General features: G+C 45.2%; 1 protein-coding gene across 1 annotated transcript in view; it reads right to left on the bottom strand.

The window, feature by feature from the left end:
• EBF4 (early B cell factor 4) overlaps positions 1-22,283 on the bottom strand; it is a 53,238-nt gene that overhangs the window by 7,471 nt on the left and 23,484 nt on the right. Inside the window, exons 7-10 of the mRNA XM_023760267.1 lie at positions 1,727-1,808; positions 812-929; positions 578-711; positions 347-473 (exon numbers count right to left, since the gene is read on the bottom strand). Coding sequence (XP_023616035.1) covers positions 347-473; positions 578-711; positions 812-929; positions 1,727-1,808 — 461 coding nt within the window. The remainder of the gene's footprint in view (positions 1-346; positions 474-577; positions 712-811; positions 930-1,726; positions 1,809-22,283) is intronic.

Below are 22,283 nucleotides of genomic sequence, written 5' to 3'. Positions count from 1 at the left end.
GCGGTGCGTGTAGCTGGGGGGGGGCGGGGGGGTTGTCTGCAGTCTCGGGGGTGCGCCCCCCCCAGCCCCTAACCTTTGGGATAATATTCCCTCCTAGATTGAGCTCCTTCAGCGAGAATTTTCAGAGAATTTGGCGCCTGGGAGGGGACTGAGGAGCCAGAGGCCCAGGGAGAGAGGAAATCGCAAGGAAAGAAAGCAGCGCGAGGTGCGTGGGGAGGAAAGCAGCCGCCAGGGGGCGAGGCCACCGGTAGATTTGACTAACCCCGCGGCCAGGGCTCCAGAGCGGTACCGAGGACCGGGCTCCTTCCCGGGACCCTAGGCCTCCCTCTCCCGCCTGACTCCTCACCTGTGTAGACAAAGCGGCCGGGGGCTCCCTTGCAAAACTGCTTGGACTTGTAGGACAGGGTCACCTCCACCACCCCGGGGATGTGCCGCGGGGGCGTCTGCACCCGGATGGCGTGGGGCGTGATGAGCTGCGAGGGGAGAGAGGAGGCCTGCGGGTGAAGCCCCCGGGAGAGAAAGGCCCAGCCCCGAGCCCGGACGGAGTCTGACGGGGGCGGGGAGGGGGATGGCCCACCTCACTCCACACGAGCACGTTCCCGAACACGACCTGCAAGCCGTCGAAGAAGTTGTCGCCGATGACAATGACGGTGGCGCCGCCCGTGGTCCAGCCCTCCCCCGGGCTGATGGCCTTTATGCAGGGGGTGGCAGCTGGGAGGCGGGAGAGGAGCCAGGTCAGGGGCTGGCCCCAGGGTGGGGACGGGAGGCTGGCCGGGCCTGCGGCAGCGGGGGCTGAACCGGGGGTCCTGACCTTCGGAGGGGTCCAGGCGGCGCGCCCTGCGGCCGTGCTTGGAGTTGTTGTGCACAAACATGTTGTCAGACACGGCCAGCACGTGTCCGTCCACGCTCACGGTCGTGGACACCACCACCTGCGGGGAGAGCCGAGGCCAGCCTGGCTGGAGCCCTGAGGACGGGGGAGGCTCCCAGGAGGAACCTTGTGGGGCACCAGCAACTGGAGGCTGGCGGCTGGAATTCAGGGTCACTGACACGGGAAAAGCTTCAGCCCCTCAGGGTTGTGGAAGGGAGCCAGCTGGGTCAGGTGACATTCCCAGAAGCCCAATTTCTGACTGCCCAGGGCAACTGACCCCCGGAGCTAGAAAAGTCAAGAGCTCTGGGGGGGGGGGGGGGAGGAGGGGACTGTCTCCTCCGGTGGAGTGACTACGGTTTCTGCAGACACACAGTAGCCCAGGCTCTGTTCCTGGGGCTCCAAGGCAGGAATGGGTCTTAGGCAAGTGAAGTGAGAGTTTTGATTAGGGGGTCAGTACCAGCTTGAGAGCCCACCAGCAGGAGCCCCCACCCTTGGGAGGAAATTGGGGCTGCCTGCTTCCCCCCTCCTTCCCTGGGACCGGTGTGCAGGTTGGGGATGTGCTAAGGGCAGCTGCTCGCTGCTTCACGCTATGCAAATTAGCTGGGTCGTTAATCATGTAAAAATGTCACAATTAGCATCTCCTTAAGTGGGGCTCTAATGAAGCCTCCCTTGGCAGCCAGCAGAAGCTGAGATGGAGCCACCCCACCCCCAGCAGGCATCAGACCCTGAAGCACAGGGCTGGGCTGGGTTGGGCAGGGATCTGCCCTCGAGGCCTTTCCCAGGGTGGCAGGGGTACCCCTGACTCCCACTAACAGGAAAGGGCAGGTTTGCAGGCGTGAACCCTCTCCCCAGACCCACCTGGAAGCGACGCATGTCTCGGGGATTCCCCGCGTTCTTTAGGCAGTTCTGGTTGCATTTGAGGAAGAACTTGAGGAAGAACCTGAAACAGTATGGCGGTGGGCTCAAGGGTCTGGAGGTTCTGGAAACAGATGAAGATCCAACTGCTCCCTGCTATGCCCCCTCCCAGTAGAGTGACTGCATTCTGTCTGCTCACATGCAGACACACACCCAATATTCCTATCACAAGCGACACACACACAGGATGCCTGATATCCACGCAGTAGACCCATCCCAACAACTATTTCATACACAGACTACCCCCACAGCGTAGGAATCACACAGTGCCTATTTGTCCCACAAAGTGGATTCTTAAAGAATATGTCCATTATGTATACCATATATACCTATTACTCATGATTATACCCACCACACAATGTATACATATGCAGCAGGTACTCACACTTACCTGTAAACTTATCCCACTCCATGTATATGTCACAGTATATGCCCATCTCACATATACTGGTAGTGCGTCCATATCACATAGCATGCCCCTCCCCAGAGTGTATCCATCACCCACACAGTGTATACTTGTCATAAAAGTACATTCATTCTGCCCTGACCAGTTTGGCTTAGTGGATAGAGCGTCGGCCTGCGGACTGAAGGGTCCCGGGTTCGATTCCAGTCAAGGGCATGTACCTTGGTTGCGGGCGCATCCCCATTGGGGGGGCGGGTGCAGGAGGCAGCTGATCGATGTTTCTCTCTCATCGATGTTTCTAGCTCTCTATCCCTCTCCCTTCCTCTCTGTATAAAATCAATAAAATATATTTTTTTAAAAAGTACATCCATTCTATACACTGTAGATGCCTTATATACTATTACTCACAAAACATAGCCATCACAAAGTGTATACTCACCACACTCGGGGTATATCCTTCATATAAGCCTATTCAATATGTACGCCACACACAGTCTGTACTTATCACATACATATGGTACACTAATCACATGCAGAGTCTCTCCATTACTCACAGTGTATGACCATCCTCCATAGTATATGTACAGAAAGAATATGACAGTATACTAGTATGCGTTAATATACCATTTTGTTATATAAGATCACCCTAAATACAGCCATTGCAAGTACTGTATAGTCATCACATATAGTAAGCAGATCTCCCCAACAAATCCCCCTCACGCACAGCAGATCTTGCTCACACACAGACCCCTGTAGAACACTCTGAGGTGCAGACATGTCATGTGACCCCAAAGAGTGCACACCCATCATGTATACACTCCATCCACCTCTACAAGATACCCTGCAGACAGACAGCTTTTATGTCCCCATAAGGTCGTCACCACAGTGTAGATGCCATATATAATCCAATAGGTCCTCCCCAAGGTGCAGGCAACGCAAATGCTCCCAAATAGTACATCTGCACGTGTAGACACTCCATTTATATCACATTATATGCCATTGTAAGGACTCCTTACACCCCTATAAGATACTCCATGGTGCCCTGACCGGTTTGGCTCAGTGGATAGAGCGCCGGGCTTGTGGACTCAAAGGTCCCAGGTTCGATTCTGGTCAAGGGCATGTACCTTGGTTGCAGGCACATCCCCAGTAGGAGGTGTGCAGGAGGCAGCTGAATTGATGGTTCTCTCTCATCGATGTTTCTAACTCTCTATCCCTCTCCCTTCCTCTCTGTTAAAAATCAATAAAATATATTTAAAAAAAAGATACTCCATGGTACAGACACTTCTTTGCCCACAGTAGTCACCATGCATGCCCCACATTTATGACAGTGTTGACACCCTAATCACACACAGTGTAGAACAGTTTATTTAAATTCCATGTTAATGTACTCAGTCCTTTACAAGGTGCTAAACTGAGGAGGACAAAATAGCGGGATAGGACATAGTCCTAAGGGGGATTAATGCGAACCCTGGGATGTCACCGATGATTCAACTTCAAAGATGGCACCACTTCCCTTACATGCTCACACGTGCCCATTGCATGAAATCCACTCCCAACCTACAGTCTCCAGAGGAAGGGTCCCTGGATAGGGCTGGAGAGCTAGGCTCTGGCCCAGGCAGACTCATTGTGTGGTCTGGAGTAAATCCTGCATCTCTGGCATCCACTTTCAGCCATAAACCAGGAGAGCAGTAATTGATGGCTGCTGAGGCGCCTTCCAGTTCTGCCTCTGGACATCCTTTCAGTGGTCTCAACCTTCCTAATGCCGCGACCCTTTAATACAGTCCTCATGTTGTGGTGACCCCCAACCATAAAATTATTTTCGTTGCTACTTCATAACTGTAATTTTGCTACTGTTATGAATCCTCATGTAAATATCTGATATGCAGGATGTATTTTCAGGGGTCGCGACCCACAGGTTGAGAACCGCTGCTTTAGTTCCTACCTCCCAATGCCTCGGGCTGCTGTTTCCTGCAGGGTCCTGGCTCCCCCTGGGGAAACTCCCGTCTTGGCCTCTTCCACAGCCCTTGCTCGCAGGTCTTCCCACCCTTTCCCTTTCCAGTACAGGTTGCTTTTGTCCTTTGGGTCTACACCAATTCCCACTTCCTGTCTGGCCTTTGGGGACCACGCCTCCCTGAGAGCCCCAGGGCCCTTCCGGCACCTCCACCTGTGCAGACCTGCCCAGGACATCTCAGTTTGTGAGCCTGGTTGGCTTTACTGGTGTTGAGTAAAAAGCAGCCACGCAAGGCCTGAGCCCTCCGTGGGGGTGATGAGAGTCAGTTCCCTTTTGCCTTTCCTCCGAGCCTGTGGCTTAGAACTGCACGCAGTTGATGCCATCAATGGTGGAGCTGCTGAAATCTCACCCACTGCCAGCTGGTAGTCCATGGGCTGCTCCCACCCCGTCGGAGGCCCAGCCAATGCTCACACTCTCCTGAGAGCCTGTTGCTGCAGCAGCAGCAGCAGCAGCAGCGCATGCCCCGGCCCTGCCAGCCTCAGAGCTGTTAAGAAAAGTTATCCACAACTTGCAAATAAGGCAAAAAGATGCCGGTGAGCCCTTTCAAACACATTCTGGAACAGTGGTTTTCCAGTGTGGCACCCGCACCACCAGTAGCCGCATCCCCTGGGAACTTGCTAGAAATGCAGACTCTTGGGACTCACCTCAGACACATTGAATCAGAACCTCCTGGGGGCGGGGCTTAGCCATCTGTGTGTTCCTAAGCCCGCAGGTGATTCTTTTTAATATATTTTTATTGATTTCAGAGAGGAAGGGAGGAGAGAGATAGAAACATCAATGATGAGAATCATTGATCAGCTGCCTCCTGCACGGCCCCCACTGGGGCCTGAACCCACAACCCGGGCATGTGCCCTGATCAGGAATTGAACCGTGACTTCCTTGTTCATAGGTTGATGCTCAACCACTGAGCAACACCAGCCGGGCAGCCCTCAGGTGATTTTGATGCTCCCTAAAGTTTGAGAAGCACTGCTCCAGAGCTGCACTACCCCGCACAGCAGCCACAGGCCCTGTGTGGTACTGAGCACTTCAAATGCAGTTTGTCTGAGCTGAGATGTGCTGTAAGTATAAAATACCTGTCATATTTCAGTCACTTAGAAAAAATGTAAAATACCTCATTAGTGTGTGTGTGTGTGTGTGTGTGTGTGTATATATATATATATATTTTTAAATACTCATTGGAGGATATTTTTTCCATTGATTTTTTTTTGTTAGAGAGAATAGAGGGAAGGGAAGTGGGGGAGAGAGAGAGACAGACAGACAGACACATCAATTGATTACCTCACACACACACCCCAACTTGGGTTGGGGATCGAACCTGCAACCAGGGTACGTGCCCTTGACCAGGAATCAAACCCGAGACCCTTCAGTCCATGAGCTAACACTCTAGCCCAGCTGTGGGCAAACTACGGCCCGTGGGCCGGATCCGGCCTGTTTGAAATGAATAAAACTAAAAAAAAAAAAAAAGACCGTACCCTTTTATGTAATGATGTTTACTTTGAATTTATATTAGTTCACACAAACACGCCATCCATGCTTCTGTTCCGGCCCTCCGGTCCAGTTTAAGAACCCATTGTGGCCCTCGAGTCAAAAAGTTTGCCCACCCCTGCTCTAGCCACTGAGCCAAACCAGCCAGGGCTCATTAGTAACTTATTTGGTATTGATTACATGTTGCAATGATAATAATTTTGGATATACTAGATTAAATTAAATATATTTTCATAATTAATATTACCACTTCTTTTAAAAAATGTGGCTACTAGAAAATGTAAAATTACATATGTGGCTTGCATTATATTTATATTGACTATGTTGCTATAGAGTATTATGTTAACAAAGCCATTTAAGAGTTAGCTGATTATCCAGGGGAAAGTAACTTTGACTCATATTTGCTATTGATGGGGCCCAGATGACATAAAGTTAGGTGCTAACCTACAGAAAACTGGTAAGTTGCAAATGATTTTTGTTGGGAGAAGTAAATATTTCTGTTTGGTAGAGAAATTAACCCTAAAGGTTATAATTTTATTTATTGCCCTATGGACTTTAACTAGCTTCATGTCTAACTTGGCAATCTCATTCCAGTATTTTTCACATATTCCATTTCTTCTCCAGTTCTCCCTCCTCCCCTCCCCCCTTTCCTAACTATGTACTCTCCTGGAAGGAAGAGAGCCTGGCAGGGTCTAGGTAAGTGAGGACGAGCCATCCTGCTCTGGAGCCAGGGACATCCTACAGGGACCTAAGACAGGAAGGGATGTGAATTGTGTTGAGGGGCTGTGAAGCTCTGATGATCCCTCAAGCCTGTATGATTCCAGGGGTGGGGAAGAATGAGGAGATGGGAGAAGAGGGGAGGGGGTTTCTGAAAAGCCCCACTACTCCCACGGGGCTGGAAGTCTGAGGAAGCTACCTTTACCTGGCTGGGCAGAGTCAAGCCCACAGCCCTGGTTGAGCTGAGTACCCCTAGGGAGGGTGAGCATTTTACTATGCCCCTGGGTCAGACAGAGCCTGTGCCCAGTGCTTTCCCTATTGTGGCCATGAGGCTCTTTGGGGGTGTGATCCCACAGAAAGGGTGGTAAGAGAAAGGTCAAGTCCCAGGAGCTGCCATTGGAATTACCAGAAGAAAACACCATAATTACAAGCATGAGTTACAAATAAATTATAAAACTGCAAAAATAAATTTAAAAAATCATCCACCCAGGCCGGTGTGTCTCAGTGGTTGAGTGTCCACCTATGAACCAGGAAGTCACGGTTGATTCCTGGTCAGGGCACATGCCCAGGTTGCGGGCTCGGTCCCCAGTAGGGGGCATGCAGGAGGCAGCCGACCAATGATGTTACTATCTCTCACACCCTCTCCCTTCCTCTCTGAAATAATAAAAAGAGAAAAGGTCATCCAGGTCTAATTTACAAGTACAGTACTCAGCAAGAGCCTGGAAACTGCTGAGTTCTCACTCGCATTATCTTGTTTAATCCTCTCATAGTCCTGAGGTCTGCAATCATTCCTACTTTACAGGTGAGAAAACAGAGGATAAGCTACAAAGTCACAGTGAACGCCAAAGTTGGGGTATCAATTTGGGACTCCATGCACCACTGACATTGATAAGAATCATGGAAAAATCCCTCTAAGTGGGGTTCTCAGAGTCCAACCTAGCCCCAGCCAGGCTGTCCAGTGAGCCGTCCTTCCAAAGAAGCAGGCCATGCAGGGACCAGGTTCGCCCTTGAATGGGGATTTCCCCAAGGTTATACATTCATCAGGGTTGCAAAGGAGACTCGGGTGTCCTTACTCCTAGTTTTGGGCCTTCTCAGCCAGAGAAGATTTTTGCAATTAGAAAACAGTTGCCTAATATGAGCCAAAAGTTGACCGGCGTTGCAGTTCAGTGAAGGGTACACATGGTTTCATTATTCTGTTCTGTCTATATGCTCAACATCCTCCATAATGGAAAGCTTCATAAAATACCAGATGAAGAGCTGTGGACAGTGGTCATCCAACTAATAAAGCCATTGAGAGTGGTAGTTACTCATCATGACTCTGCATGCAGTCCTCTCACACACCTACCTTACCACTTCCTGAACTTAGTTTAGCCTTCTTAATCATTTCTATAAGTGCTTTTTATTCACCCCTGTAAAAACAACTCAAGATGAAATTAAAATGAACCTTCCTTGTCAATGAAATACTCCATATCAAAGCAGATGCTGGATTGACTCAAGTGCAAACATTTGACTTATACACGACTTCTCAGGTGTGACACCATTGCCTAAAGAAACCTCCCTTAGCACAGTACTTTACTCAAAAGAGGCAAGAGGTAAGGGGAATGTGGAGGTGACTGATGTGAGCCCACTGTTCAACTCTGGGTCCTTGGGGCTGGAGTGCGGAGTGGACGGAGCTGCTCTTTGGAAGGCAGTGTCCAGGTATCACATGGCGACTTGGTGCCCGCCTTGGGTTCCCTCACCCCAGCTTCTGCGACTGTTGGCTGTTAAGGAACCCACTACCTGTGAATTATCCTCAGCCAGAAGCTAGGTTCCCCCCACCACCACCAGCAGCCCACAGACTGACATTACGAGGATGATAAACTCTTAGTGCTATTCACACTCCCAAACTCCCCAAAGGATCAGGCTGACACTGGACTCCAGCTGAGACCATCTTCTTGCTAAATCCCTTTTCCTGCCGGGTCCTGCTTCCCTCGCTTCTTGTCTCTTCAGAGCGCTCTTCCAATACATCACTTTCTTTTTTGAATTTTTAAAAAATTGTTGGTCAATCCTCACTAGAGGATATTTTTTCCACTGATATTTAGAAAGAGTGGAAGGGAGGGAAAGGAGAGAGAGAGAGAGAGAGAGAGAGAGAGAGAGAGAGAGAGAGAGAGAGAAGAAACGTCAGGGCCGGGTATCGAACCTGCAACCCAGGTACCTGCCCTTGACTGGGAATCGAACCTGTGACCCTTTGGTGCAGGTGCTGGCGCTCTAATCACTGAGCACACTGGCCAGGGCTCCAATACATCACGTTCATAGGAACCCCCATCTCCAGCCCTGCTTCCAGGAATGTCATCCTAAGAAACCAGGCTGCAGAGCTTTTTACCAGTGTTTTGTTTTTCCCCTCCTCATATCCCTGTGAGATACTTAGAGCTGAAATTATGTTCCCACTTCCAAAGAGAAAGCTGCTAGTAACTGGGCCCAAGGGTCCTTGCAAATACAGGACTGTCAAGAGCAAGGAAATGAATGTCTAGATTATAAGTGCTGTCCAATAGAACCTCTCCCAAAGTGATATCCACTGGCCACATGTGGCTATTGAGCACTTGAAATGTGGCTAGTGTGATTGAGAAACTAAAATTTCCATTTTATTTTAATTAGTTTAAATGTAAATAGTCACATGTAGCTCATGGCTACCATATCAGACAGTGCAACTCTAGAAGGAGGAAGCAATGTGAAGGGATACATGGATTGGGACAGGGTTTCCAAAGCATGTGTCCTGCGAAGGCCTTGGGAAAAAATGCAGATTGGGAGCAAAGGCTGGAATAAAACTCGTTATTTATTCAAAGACCAAAGATGGCACTGCATCCAGGGATGGGGAAAAGCAGAGTGGGGGGTGGGAGCAGGGGTGGGGAATCCTCCACTAATTTTCACCTCAAATGGTTTCCCTTTGAGCTCACGAGCCTCAGGAAAAACAGAACATCTGGGGCAGGGTCTGTGCTCCCCACTGTTTTTCTTGTCTGCTGCCCCTGCCCCCAGCTCAAGGACAGAAGAGGATACAGATGGCTGGGCCATTCATTCCCTCATTCATTCAACACACCCATTCATAAAGATGTATTAAACACCTTCTAGGTGTCAGGTAGTGTAATCTAGAGATGAACACGATCTTAAGAAAAGTACAATACTTCAGGAAAGAGAGAAACTTAAAAGCACAGCTAGTAGGATGGAGTGGTGGGCATGATAGGATAACCTGCCAAGTGTAATCTGTGGCAGCCACTCGGTCTGGAGAAGTAGAAGGGGTCCCTGAGGTCACATGTGACCTTGGGCATTTGGGGTCTTGGAGGACCAGAGACATCTTCCCTGGAAGAGAAGTAGGAGGAAGGGGCCCCACATGCAAAGGGAATAAAAGCCCTGCCATGGAGCAGGTGGGATGCATGGCACTTTCCCAGCGGTGCCGGACGAGACTGAGGAGGGCAGCTGTGGACCAGGGCCTGGGGGGCGTGGGGTATTGGCACCAAATCATGCGGTATTTGGACCCTGGGGGTGACAGGAAGTCAGCTGAGGATGCCTTATTGGCTGTGTCATTTGGAAAAGTCATTTTGCATCCAGGGAGAAGCAGGCACCAAAGGGCCTAGGCTAGAGAAGGGATGGTGGATGAGGAGGTTGGTACGAGGGGTAGTTCAGGCCCAGGTGGGAGTGACCCTTCCTGGTCTTGGCCTGGGGCAGCAGCCAAGGCCCAGTGTCCCCAGGGCCACAGCCACCTGCCAGGCCTGGACCTGGCCTCCCCACCAAGATCCTCACTGGGGCAGAGGTGGCTGCAGTGCAGATGGGCTGGGGGACTATAAATAGCCAGGGTGCATACATTAGCATGCCAATGCACCCGAACCCCATCCTCTATGCTAATGGCCCACCATGTGCCTGAACACCTTCTGTTCCCCTGCATGCATTTGCATGCACAATTAGCATAATCTTGTATAATTAATGAACAGCGTCAATTTTAGCTCCTAAGTAATTTGATTAACATGTTGATAGGGCACTTACTAGGCTCTCCAAACCTCAGGGCCGGGCATGGGGCCTGAGGAGAAGGGAAGAGGAGGGGGAGAGACTGCTAAGCGGCCCCCAGCTGCCCATGAGAGTGGTGGTGACTTCACTTTCCCTTAATGGGGCCTGAGGGGAAGGGGGAGAGGCTGCTAATGGGAGGCCTCTGGGCACCCCACGTGGAGTGGCAGGGACCTGAGCATGAAGCACACTGTGTCCCTGTGGACACAGAGATACACATGCCCCTGGCATGTACCCCAGCCCGGGGAGTCTTCTGTGAATGCAGGATGGGGAGAACAGAAGAGGAGGGATGGGGAAAATGTAGGATGACTGGTGGGCGGGGGATGGATGGGCAGAGGGAAGCCACAGGGGAAGAGGTGTACTGTGGGTAACTGGGGACATAAGGTCCCGAGACTGAAGGGAAGAAGTTGTATATTCCTCTGTCCTTGGGTGGGTGAGCCAGGCTCCAAAGCCAGGGATCTTGGCACCTTTTCTTTATGAATCATGAGAGAGGCAGAGGTGCGGGGCTGGCGCCTTCTATAATGCCCCAAGGGACAGAGAGAGAACATATAGAAGACTGAGTGTTGCTCCCTTCCTTTTCAGAAACAGATCCATTCCCAGCCCAGACATCCCAGGGCCTCAGACAGAGGCCCAACTCCTCTCTCCTGCTCATCTCTGTGCGTCAGAGTCAGGAAGTTCATCCCTGCCTCTAACTGACTTTCTTGTTGCTGTCTAGGTTCAGTTGCACTACCTTCTAAGATGGTCAATCGAGGTGAGGGCAGGTGGGGTAAGAAATGATACCGTGGCAGGCCCTGTACAGGACATTGTGTGAACACTTCTCACTTACCTTTACAACATTCCTACCTGCTGAGGTTAAGAGTCAGCCCCATTTAATTTTTTTATTGATTTCAGAGAGGAAGGGAGAGGGAGAAAGAGATAGAAACATCAATGATGAGAGAGAATCATTGATCAGCTGCCTCCTGCACACCCCCCACCGGGGATCGAGCCCGCAACCCAGGCATGTGCCCTTGACCGGAATCGAACCCAGGACTCTTTAGTCCGCAGGCCGACACTCTATCCACTGAGCCAAACCAGCTAGGGCAAGTCAGCCCCATTTTACTAATGAGGAAACTGGAGCTGAGAAAGGTGAGACCTTGCTCCGAGTCATATGGCCTCACATTCCAGGTTGACTTCAGTCCCCAACCCTGAATAGCCCTTAGCTTTATGGTGAGAATTTATCATTCAAATTGCAGACAGTCCATTTTTTAGCTATCTCCCACTCCACCTATTATGGTCCCCAGGCCTCATCATGCCCATACTCACACTCTCCACCAACATCCTCTGGAGGCATTGTCCACAGCACCCTCCAGCCTCAGCACGGGAGCCACTCTGATCTCAAGCTTAGTTTCAGCTGCCCAGATACTTTACCTTAAATCCCTGGATTAGGGGTGGCTTGGGGACCCTTGCTTTTTGATTGGCATCCTAGCCCACATGAACCCCAGGGCACATGGAGGAACCTCTCATGAACCCTCTCTACTTCCTCCCTCAAATGCTCCCAGCTCTGAAAGGGGCTCAGGGGAAGAAGTGCAGTTCATTCTCTGGCAAGAGGGAAAATTTCAGTCCTGCTTCAGCCCTGAACCAGCAGGAAGGTTCTGGAACCTCAAGGGGGAATTGACAGAATGGACCCTAGACAGAAGCCTGTACCTGCAGCATTAGTGTGGGAGAAAAGAGACCCTACAGGAAAGGGTGGAAGGAAACAGATGCTATCATGGGCTTGTTTTGTGGCTGCAGAGGAAAACGGGAAATGTTCCATGAACTACTGGATTAGGAAGAGGGGCATATTCTTTCACAGCTTCTACAGCCCCTTCTCATCGAAGTGAATTTGTCAGCTTGTACTTGATCTAGGGATTGAGGTCTAAGTTTGCCACCAATAGGATAGATGGAAGCTTACATCAGCCAGGTGGCTCAGACATGACCTGTTTCAATAGTTATTGAGCAACACCCACTGTGCATCAGGTACAACTACATGCAGAGCGTTCATAGTCCACAGCTCCTGTCCACCCCCAGGAGCCAGAGGAGGAGAGCTGTGGGCCTCTCATCGGATGAAATCTTCCTCACCTGCTCCCGCACCAGGGTCATTCTGGCCAATCAAGCAACTATTTCATCTTAGAACTGTGATGTCTAATAAGATAGTCATTTTAATGTGGCTATTTAATTTGGGGAGTGGGAGGGGTGACATTTGTAATAGTTTCAACAATAAAGATAAATTTTAAAAATGTTTTTCTATTCGTCAAAATTAAATAAAGTTGAATATTCAGTTCCTCAGTCACAGTAGTTACATTTCAAGTGCCAAATAGGTATATGTAGCTATTGGCTACCATATTGGTCAGTGTAGGACATTTCCACCATCACAGAAAGTTCAATTGGACAGTGTTGTCTTAGAGCCTTACATTGTTTTTATTTCCTCTTACCATTATGTAAAAGCTTACATAATTATGTTTTTAATTTATTGATGAGAAAGAGAGAGAGAGAGAGAGAGAGAGAGAGAGAGAGAGAGAGAGAAGGAGAAGAGGGGGGAAGAGAGAGAGAAACATCAATTTGTTGTTCCACTTATTTATGGACTCATTGGTTGCCTCTTATATATGACCTGACTGGGGAATCTAACCTACAACCTTGGTGTATTGGGCTGATGCTCTAACTAACTGAGCTACCCAGCCAGGTCTTACACAATTATGTTTTATAGCAACAGCTCTGTAATCTTAGTAAGAACAGAGAGCTATGCAGTGTTTTAACTTGTCCTATCCCATTCCCTTTTCCCCAGCTCTGTGGTAGCCTTGAAAACCAGCAGCCTTGAAACCTTGGTAGTTACGACAACCAACAGTCTAGTAGCCACTGGAAAGGACAAATTGGGCTTGGAACTTCTCAACAGTCTGTATTTCCAGATAATTGTTACTATTTGACCTACCTGGTGGCTCCCTAGCAGCCCCATTCTCAGTACTTGTTATTTGACCTGATTCAGAGCTTTCTTAGTGGGAAAAAACCCTGTCCTCAGAGTGTTTGTTGAAAACAACCTGTGGCAACTGTTCAACATTGCTGTTGCTTGAGGCATTGGTACTAGTTGGGGCAAACAGGAGTCTGGAAAAAGTGAGAATGAAATGTTTATAGAAGGCTCTGAAAAGTTCTTATATATTCCTGGAAATTTAAAAGGTCATATGTATACTCTGGGAAGAGCAGGTGCCCAGAAAAGATCTCAGAAAGCCCTCCCTAGTCTCCCATCTCTAGCTGACCCTGAAACCTTGCACAAGCAAGAAGTGAAGGTAAAGGAAAGCTGCCCTAATACATACATACAACCTTTTGGCAAAAGGTGAAGACTTATTGGTCCAAGGCAATTAAGGAAGTACCTGTCCAATTATGAGGAGACCACTAAGCTAAATGAACAGAAGAAACTTTAGTGGCCATGATAAGGAATACAGACTTTATAGAATTGGTCCAGGAAACTCACTAAACAAACAGCAACAGCAACAAACATTAGAAGAGGGAATTTGATTTGCAGAAGTACCACATTATATTATTAAACTATTCATGTTCAACAAATAATTATGAAACATGCAAAGTAACAAGAAACTATGACTCATACATGAGAAATAAAGCAGTTAGTAGGAACTGTCCTTGAGGAAGCCCACATGTTAGACTTACTAAACAAATACTTTAAACAGCTATTACAAATACTTTAAGAACTAAAGGAAACCATGTCTAAAGAATAAAAGAAAGTATGATAATAATATCTCACCAAATAGAGAATATCAATAAAGAGTTACAAATTATAAAAAAGAACCAAATTTAAATTCTGGAGTTGAAAAGGACAACTTAAAAATAATTTTTCTAGAGGAACTCAACAGCATATCTGAGTTAACAGAAGAAAAAGAAATCAGTGAACTTGAAGATAAGTCAATTGAGAGTACCCAGCTCTGGAGCAGAAAGAAAAAAGAATGACCAAAAATGAACAGAGCCTAAGATGTGTGGGACACCATTAAGAATACCAATATACACATAGTGGGACCCCCAGCAGGAAAGAAGGAAAGGAAATGGGCAGAAAGTTTGAAGAAATAATGGCCCAAAACTTCCCAAATGTGATGAAAAACCTTATTCTGCACATCTAAGAAGCTTAATGAACTCCAAGTAACGTGAACTAAGAGATGCACACATAGAAGCATACTCAAATTGTTAAAAGACAAAGACATAGAAAGAATTTGGAAAGCAACAAGAGAGAGAAGCAGCTCATCATGGACAGCTGACTTCTCATTAAAAACCATAAAGGTCAGAAGACAGTAAATTGACATATTGAAAGTGCTGAAAGAAAACAATTGTCAACCAAAAATTATAGTAAAACTATCCTTCAAACATGAAGTATAAATTAAAATTAAATAAACATGAAGGATGATTTAAGAAGATAAACAAAAACTGAGGGAATTAATGACTAACAGATCTTTCTTATGAGAAATACTAAAAGGAATCCTTCAATCTGAAATGAAAGGACACAAGAGAGTAATTTGAATCCACATGAATAAAGAGTACTTGTAAAAGTAACCATACAGATAAACATAAAAGACAATATATATCTATTTTTGTTTATAATTATTTTGTTTTCCTACCTAATTTAAAAGACAACTAACTGCATGAGTGTGTGTGGGAGGGGGGCAGGGCAACTCTCTGTACATTCTGCTCACTTTTGTTATAAACCGAAAACTGCTCTAAAAAATGAAATATATCAAAGAAAACTGCACAAAGCAGTACTTATAAAACTGTGTTGATGGGCTTTTGATGTGTAATCATACACTGTGATTGACAAGGATATAAAAAAGGAGAGGAGCCCTGGCCGGTTTGGCTCAGTGGGTAGGGCATCTGCCTGTGCAATGAAGGGTCCCGGGTTTGATTCCCAATTAAGGGCACATACTTCTGTTGCAGGTTTGATCCTGGCCCTGGTCAGGACATGTGCAGGAGGCAACCAATCAATGTGTCTCTCTCACATTGATGTTTCTCTCTCTCTGTCTCTCCCACTCCCTTCCACTCTCTAAAAATCAATGGGAAAATATCCTCAAGTGAGAATTAATAAAAAAAGGAGAGGAAAGAGAATGAATCTATATTGCAGCAGTGTTTCTGTACATTATTATAGCTAATTTGATCATCTAAATTAGATTGTTTCAAATAAAATATTAATTTATATTCCCAGGCAAACTACTAAGATAATTACTCAAAATTAGATAACAACAACAGCAAAAAAAGGTATACTGGTAACTATGCATTTAACACAAAAAAGACAGTAATGGAGTAATAGAGAAAAAACAGCAACAAAAAATAAGATAGAAAACACAAAGCAAAATTGCAGACATAAATCCTACTTTATCAGTACTTACATTAAATGTAAATGGTTTAAACACTCCAATTAAAAGGCAAAGAATGGCCAAATGGATTAAAAAACATAATCTTTGGTGTGGTGAACACACAATACAATATGCAGATGATGTTATAGAATTGCACAACTGAAACCTATATAACTTTATTAACCAATGTCACCCCAATAAATTCAATAAAAAAAGAAAAAAATAAACTTAGAAAATGCAAATTTAAAGTTTTACAGTCTGTTGAGTTGCATAGGTAGCTGAAGAGGTTAGAGCCCACACATCTTATTTATATATTAGATTTCCCTTGGATTTAGAACTTCTCCACTATTACTTTGTTATCACCCCAGGAATATCTTGTATTCTACATGCATGGTAATTTATAATGTTGCATTATAATTATTTTTCTCTATGTCCATCTCCCTTAATAGACTGTGGGCTTACTGAAGTCAGAGTCTGTGTCTTGTTATTGTTTTATATTCCTCATAGCCTAGCAAATGCTTGGCATTTAGTGGGAACTCAATAAATTTTGATCATGAATGAAAAGTATGTGGTGCTACTTAAAATAAATACACTGAGTGGCCACATTATTATGACCGGCCAGATTATTATGACCACCCCATCGGTACAATGAAGTGAATTAGTTATGCAAATAATAATAATAAAAAAACCTTGAGAGTATTTGCTTAGGAAGTTTTCAGTATTCAGTATTTTTTGAAGTGTCAATGAAGTACTGATGGGGTGGTCATAATAATCTGGCCGGTCAAAATAATCTGGCCACTCAGTATATAAAACACTGTTTTCTGGATTGTGCCCTATCAGCAAGAATACTGGTGTTCTTAAAGAAATAGTGGGCTTGTTGATGCCAGGACAATGTTTGCTTTTAAATACCATTATTCTTGATGTGTATTTTTAGACAGTTTTCCATGCAAAAACAGAGAGAAATTTGGATGCATCAATAATAGTTATTTACTTTCAAGACATTAAATGCTAAAGACTAATTTATATAATTTTAATGAATAAATCTAGTGTAAATATAAACATTAAAATTGAAATGAAATAGTAATTGTTTGTATTTCATCTAGTATTTTAAATATATTGAATACCCCACAATTGTGAATCAGAAGCATTTTGGAGAGTGCCATTGTCAACATCATGTTACTTCAATTACTTCATGTTGTTTGAATGCATATACGTGTTGCAACACATTATTATTAAATGAACTATTTTCGTAAACAACCCCCCTAAAATAAAAATAAAAAAAGATAATCTAACTTTATGTTGTCTATGTGAAACATAATTTAGATTAAAAGATATGAACAGGTTGATAATAAAAGGGTTGAAAAAGATATATCAATCAAAGTCTAACCAATTGAGAGCTGGACCAGTTTTATTAATATCACACAAAATGGCCCTAGCCGGTTTGGCTCAGTGGATAGAGTGTCGGCCTGCAGACTGAAGAGTCCCAGGTTTGACTCTGGTCAAGGGCACATGCCTGGGTTGCAGGCTTGATCCCCAGTAGGGGGCGTGCAGGAGGCAGCTGACCAATGATTCTCGCATCATTGATGTTTCTATCTCTCTCTTCCTCCCCCTTTCTCTATGAAATCAATACAAAATATATTTTAAAAATATCACACAAAATAGACTTTGAGACAAAACTGCTTTGAGACAAAGAATGACATTTTATAAAGATAAAAATGTCAGTCTACCAGAAAAAATAATAATTGTAAACATATGTGCACCTGACAATAGAGCTCCAAAATACATGAAGCAAAAAATTACAGAATTGGAGGAAAAAACAGATAATTCAACAATAATAGTTGGAGATCCAGTGCCCTACTTTTAATAATGAATACAACTACTAGGCAAAATATCAACAAGGAAATAAAAGATTTGAATCACCCTACCTATAGCATCTCATACAATAAATGAGTTGTAGTTTCATTGCCCGGCCCCGTGAGGGAGGCAACTAATTGATCTCTCTCTCTCTTTCTTTCTCCCCCTTCCTCCCTTCCACTCTCTCTAAAAATCAATGGGAAAAAAAATATTCTTGGGTGAGGATTAACAAGAAAAACAAAAAAGATGTACAAATGTTCCAAAAGCATCTGAAAGATGCTCAACATCACTTATCAATAGAGAAATGAAAAAAGAACCCACAACGAGATATCATCTCACACCCAATAGAATGGCTACAATGTAAAAAAAAAAAAATAACAACTGTTGGAGAAATAAGAATCCTAGTGCACTGCTGGTGGGATTGTAAAATGGTGCAACTGCTATGGCAACCAGTATTGAGTTCCTCAAAAAATCTATTAAACATTATCATAAGATCCAGCAATACCACTTTTGAGTATATCTTCAAAAGAATTGATATCTCAAATATCAATATCTCAAATAGATATGTTCACACTCATATTCACAGCAGCATTATTCACAATAGCCAAGAGATGGAAACACCCAAATGCCCACTAATGGATGAATGTGGTATATACATAAAAGGGAATATTATTCAGCCTTAAACAGGGAGAAAGTCCTGTTACATGCTTCAGCAGGATGAACTTGAGAAATTGTGCTAAATGAAATAAGCCAGTCACAAAAAGACAATACTGTATCATTATACTTATAAGGTACTTAAAATAGACACATTCATAGAAACAGAAAGGAGACTGATGGGTCCAGGACTGGGGAGACGGAAAAATGTGGAGTTGTAGTTTAATGGGTATAGTTTCAGTTTTGCAAGAAGAAAAAGTTTTGGAGATCTGTTGTACAACAATGTGAATATACTTAACACTACTGAATTGTATATTTAAAATGGTAAATTTTATGTGTTTCTTTTTTTTTTTTAATTGATTTCAGAGAGGGAGGGAGAGGGAGATAGAAACATCAGTGATAAGAGAGAATAATTGATCGGCTTCCTCCTGCACACCACACACTGGGGATTGAGCCTGCAACCCAGGCATGTGCCCTGACTGGGAATCGAACTGTGACCTCCTGGTTCATTGATTGATGCTCAACCACTGAGCCACACCGGCCGGGCTGTTATATCTTTCTTTACCACAGTTTTAACCCTTTGCAGTCCAATTTTATTTTTGGAATTCAAACAGTCTGGTCCAAATTAATTGACGGGATTGAATGTTGAACCGGTTTGCGGTGTTGACCTTAGCCTCGACGTTGGACCTGCTCCTAGCGCCTGGTCTGTCGAGTCAGCCTCCACGTTGGATGAAAAGGGTTAAAAATGACACAGGGAAGTAATTTTGAGGTGACCTAGACAATCTAATCATTAAGGTAATATGAAAGAAATAATCAAGGAGAGATGAAAAAATTATAAAGTATAAGAGTAATGGTGAAGGAGTGCTAGATCTACCAGTTACTAAAACATGTTATAAATCTTCAGAAAGCAGCATCATGTTCCCACATAAATAAATAGATGAATAGTGAAATAGAATGGAAAGTCCAGGAATATACACAATTACATTTAGAATATAACATGGATGGTATTTATAACTGGTGGGGAAAGATGAATTATTCAATCCACCTCTATTTTTTTTTCTGGTAGCTGCCACTTGCCCCAAGAGAAATTATTGAATAATCCATTCACTAAAAATCTCTAAAGACAAAAAGAAGCTCCTATATAGAGCCAGAGAAGAGATTTTACTCACAAAAAAATGACAACTATGTCATACTTTTCAACAGCAACAATGGAAATATTTTCAAAGCTCTAAGTAAGAAAATAACTATCAATCTAGAATTGTGTTCCCAGGAAAACGATTTTTCAAGGAAGAATGATATCAAGACATTTATAGTAAAACAAAAGTGAGAATGGTTTACCATCAGCAGACCTTTACTAAAGGAGGGATTTCTAACAGATGTACTTCCAAAAATGACCCCACAAAATGTTGTTTGAGATACAAGAAGAAAAAGATGAGCAAAAATTTGGTAAGTATAAAAAAATCCTATATAATAAAAGCATAGTATGCAAATTGTCCCCTCAACTGGGAGTTGCCCAGGAGTTTGACCAGGGGGTGGAGGCAGGCAGCTGGGGGAAGGGAAGGAGGCCCTGGCCAGCAGCTGGCAGCTGCTAGGGACCCTACCAGTGCATGAATTTCGTGCACTGGGCCTCTAGTATTTATATATAATAATCCTATCTAATAAAAGAATAATATGCAAATTGACCATCACCCCAACACACAAGATGGCCACCCCCATGTGGTCAAAGATGGCCACCACAAGATGGCCGGCAGGGGAGGGCAGTTGTGGGCGATCAGGCCAGCAGGGGAGGGAGGGCAGTTGGGGGCAACCAGGCTGGCAGGGGAGGGCAGATAGGGGTGACAAGGCCGGCAGAGGAGGGCAGTTGGGGGCAACCAGGCCGGCAGGGGAGGACAGTTAGGGGCAATCAGGCCGTCAGGGGAGGGCAGTTAAGGGCGACCAGACCTGTAGGGGAGGACAGTTAGGGGCAATCAGGCCTGCAGGGGAGGGCAGTTGGGGGCTACCAAGCCGGCAAGGGAGGGCAGTTAGTGGTGACCGGCCAAGAAGGGGAGGGCAGTTAGGGGCAATCAGCTGGCAGGGGAGCAGTTAGGTGTCGATCAGGCTGGTAGGGGAGTGGTTAGGGGTGATCAGGCTGGCAGGCAGAAGTGGTTAGGGGCAATCAGGCAGGCAGGCAGGCAGGAGAGCGATTGGGAGCCAGCAGTCCTGGATTGTGAGAGAGATGTCCGACTGCCCGTTTAAGCCCGATCCCAGTGGGGCCTAAATGGGCAGTCGGACATCCCGCGAGGGGTCCCAGATTGGAGAGGGTGCAGGCTGGGCTGAGGGACACTCCACCCCAGCGCATGAATTTCGTGCACCAGGCCTCTAGTTTATATAATAAAAGCCTAAGAGACCTTTACGGTGGAACAACCAGAACAACTGGCCGCTATGATGTGCACTGACCACCAGGGGGCAGACGCTCAATGCAGGAGCTGCCCCCTGGTGGTCAGTGTGCTCCCACAGGGGAGTGCCGCTCAGCTCACAGCTGGCGAGCGCAGCGGCAGTAGCGGGAGCAACAAGTCAAGCTGTAAGGAGCAGCAAGCAGGAGGGCAGTAAGGAGCGAGGGGTCCCAGACCCCCAGTCCCACCCCAGTGCACGAATATCGTGTCCTGGACCTCTAGTAATAATAATAATAACGTGTAGAATTTTAAAATAATCAAAATTCATGGGGTAATCGAATGTCCTAAGATTGATGGTGTGCTGGCAAGTGTTTAACAACCATTTCTAGAGAGGGGAAACCCTGATTTATAGTGTTTGTTGATTTCCATGGTTATATGTTCCCCCAGGGCTGATTTCAGCTATCAATGTGAAGTCTCTGAATATGAAGTTGAGCAGAATTACTAATAATTGGCTCTTGTGAGTCAGTATGAGCCAGATCCAGCACACCACTGTCAAAGATTCTAATATTAGTCAGGAAAGAAATTATGACTTTATTAAGAATATATAGTAAATATTAAGAATAATGACTAAAAGAATAGAAATGAAATGAATAAATTTCCAAACCAGTAAAGGGGAAAATAAAATAAGAAATACAGTCCTAGCTGGTTTGGCTCAGTAGATAGAGCATTGGACTGTGGAGTAAAGGGTCCTGGGTTCAATTCCGGTCAAGGGCATATTCCTGGGTTGCAGGCTTGACCCTCAGTAGGGGGCGTGCAGGAGGCAGCTGATCAATGATTCTCTCTCATCATTGGTGTTTCTTTCTCTCTCTTCCTCTCCCTTCCTTTGTGAAATCAATAAAAACATATTTTAAAAAAAGAAACATACACCACATCAAACAAAGTAGTTAAACCACTTTAAATAGTAAGAAAGGAAAAAAAATAGAAGTGGAACAAATAGTACAAAGATCATAGGGAATGTTATTCAGAAAAGATAATAGAAAAATAGTTGAAATAAATCATAATCTCAATAAAGTAAATGGACTAAACTTGCCAGGTGAAAAACAAACTAAATTTTTTAAAAATTCAGCAATATGCAGTTAAATGAGAAATATCTGAAACATAGGGACACGTAATGGTTGAAAATCATAGGATGTAAAAAGGAATATGAAGCAAATATAACCAAAAGTAAGTTGATAGAGCCTATAAATAATATCTATAAAATAGACACTAAAGCAAAAATATTATTAGAAATAAAGGATCAATAAATGCTGATAAGCCCTGGCCAGTGTGGCTCAGTCATTAAGAGTGTCAGCCCAGCCCTAACCGGTTTGGCTCAGTGGATAGAGCATCGGTCTACGGACTGAAGGGTCCCGGGTTCGATTCCAGTCAAGGGCATGTACCTTGGTTGCGGGCACATCCCCAATAGGGGGTGTGCAGGAGGCAGCTGATTGATGTTTCTCTCCCATCAATGTTTCTAACTCTCTATCCCTCTCCCTTCCTCTCTGTAAATATCAATAAAATATATTTTTTAAAGAAAGAGTGTCAGCCTGTGCACTCGAGGGTAGCTGGGTTT

The sequence above is a fragment of the Myotis lucifugus genome, unplaced genomic scaffold (assembly GCF_000147115.1).
Source record: "Myotis lucifugus unplaced genomic scaffold, Myoluc2.0 scaffold_178, whole genome shotgun sequence".
In the NCBI taxonomy this organism is placed as follows: Eukaryota; Metazoa; Chordata; class Mammalia; order Chiroptera; family Vespertilionidae; genus Myotis; species Myotis lucifugus.
Note: the sequence above shows the minus strand (reverse complement) of the source record. Positions and strands in the feature narration are given on the sequence as shown.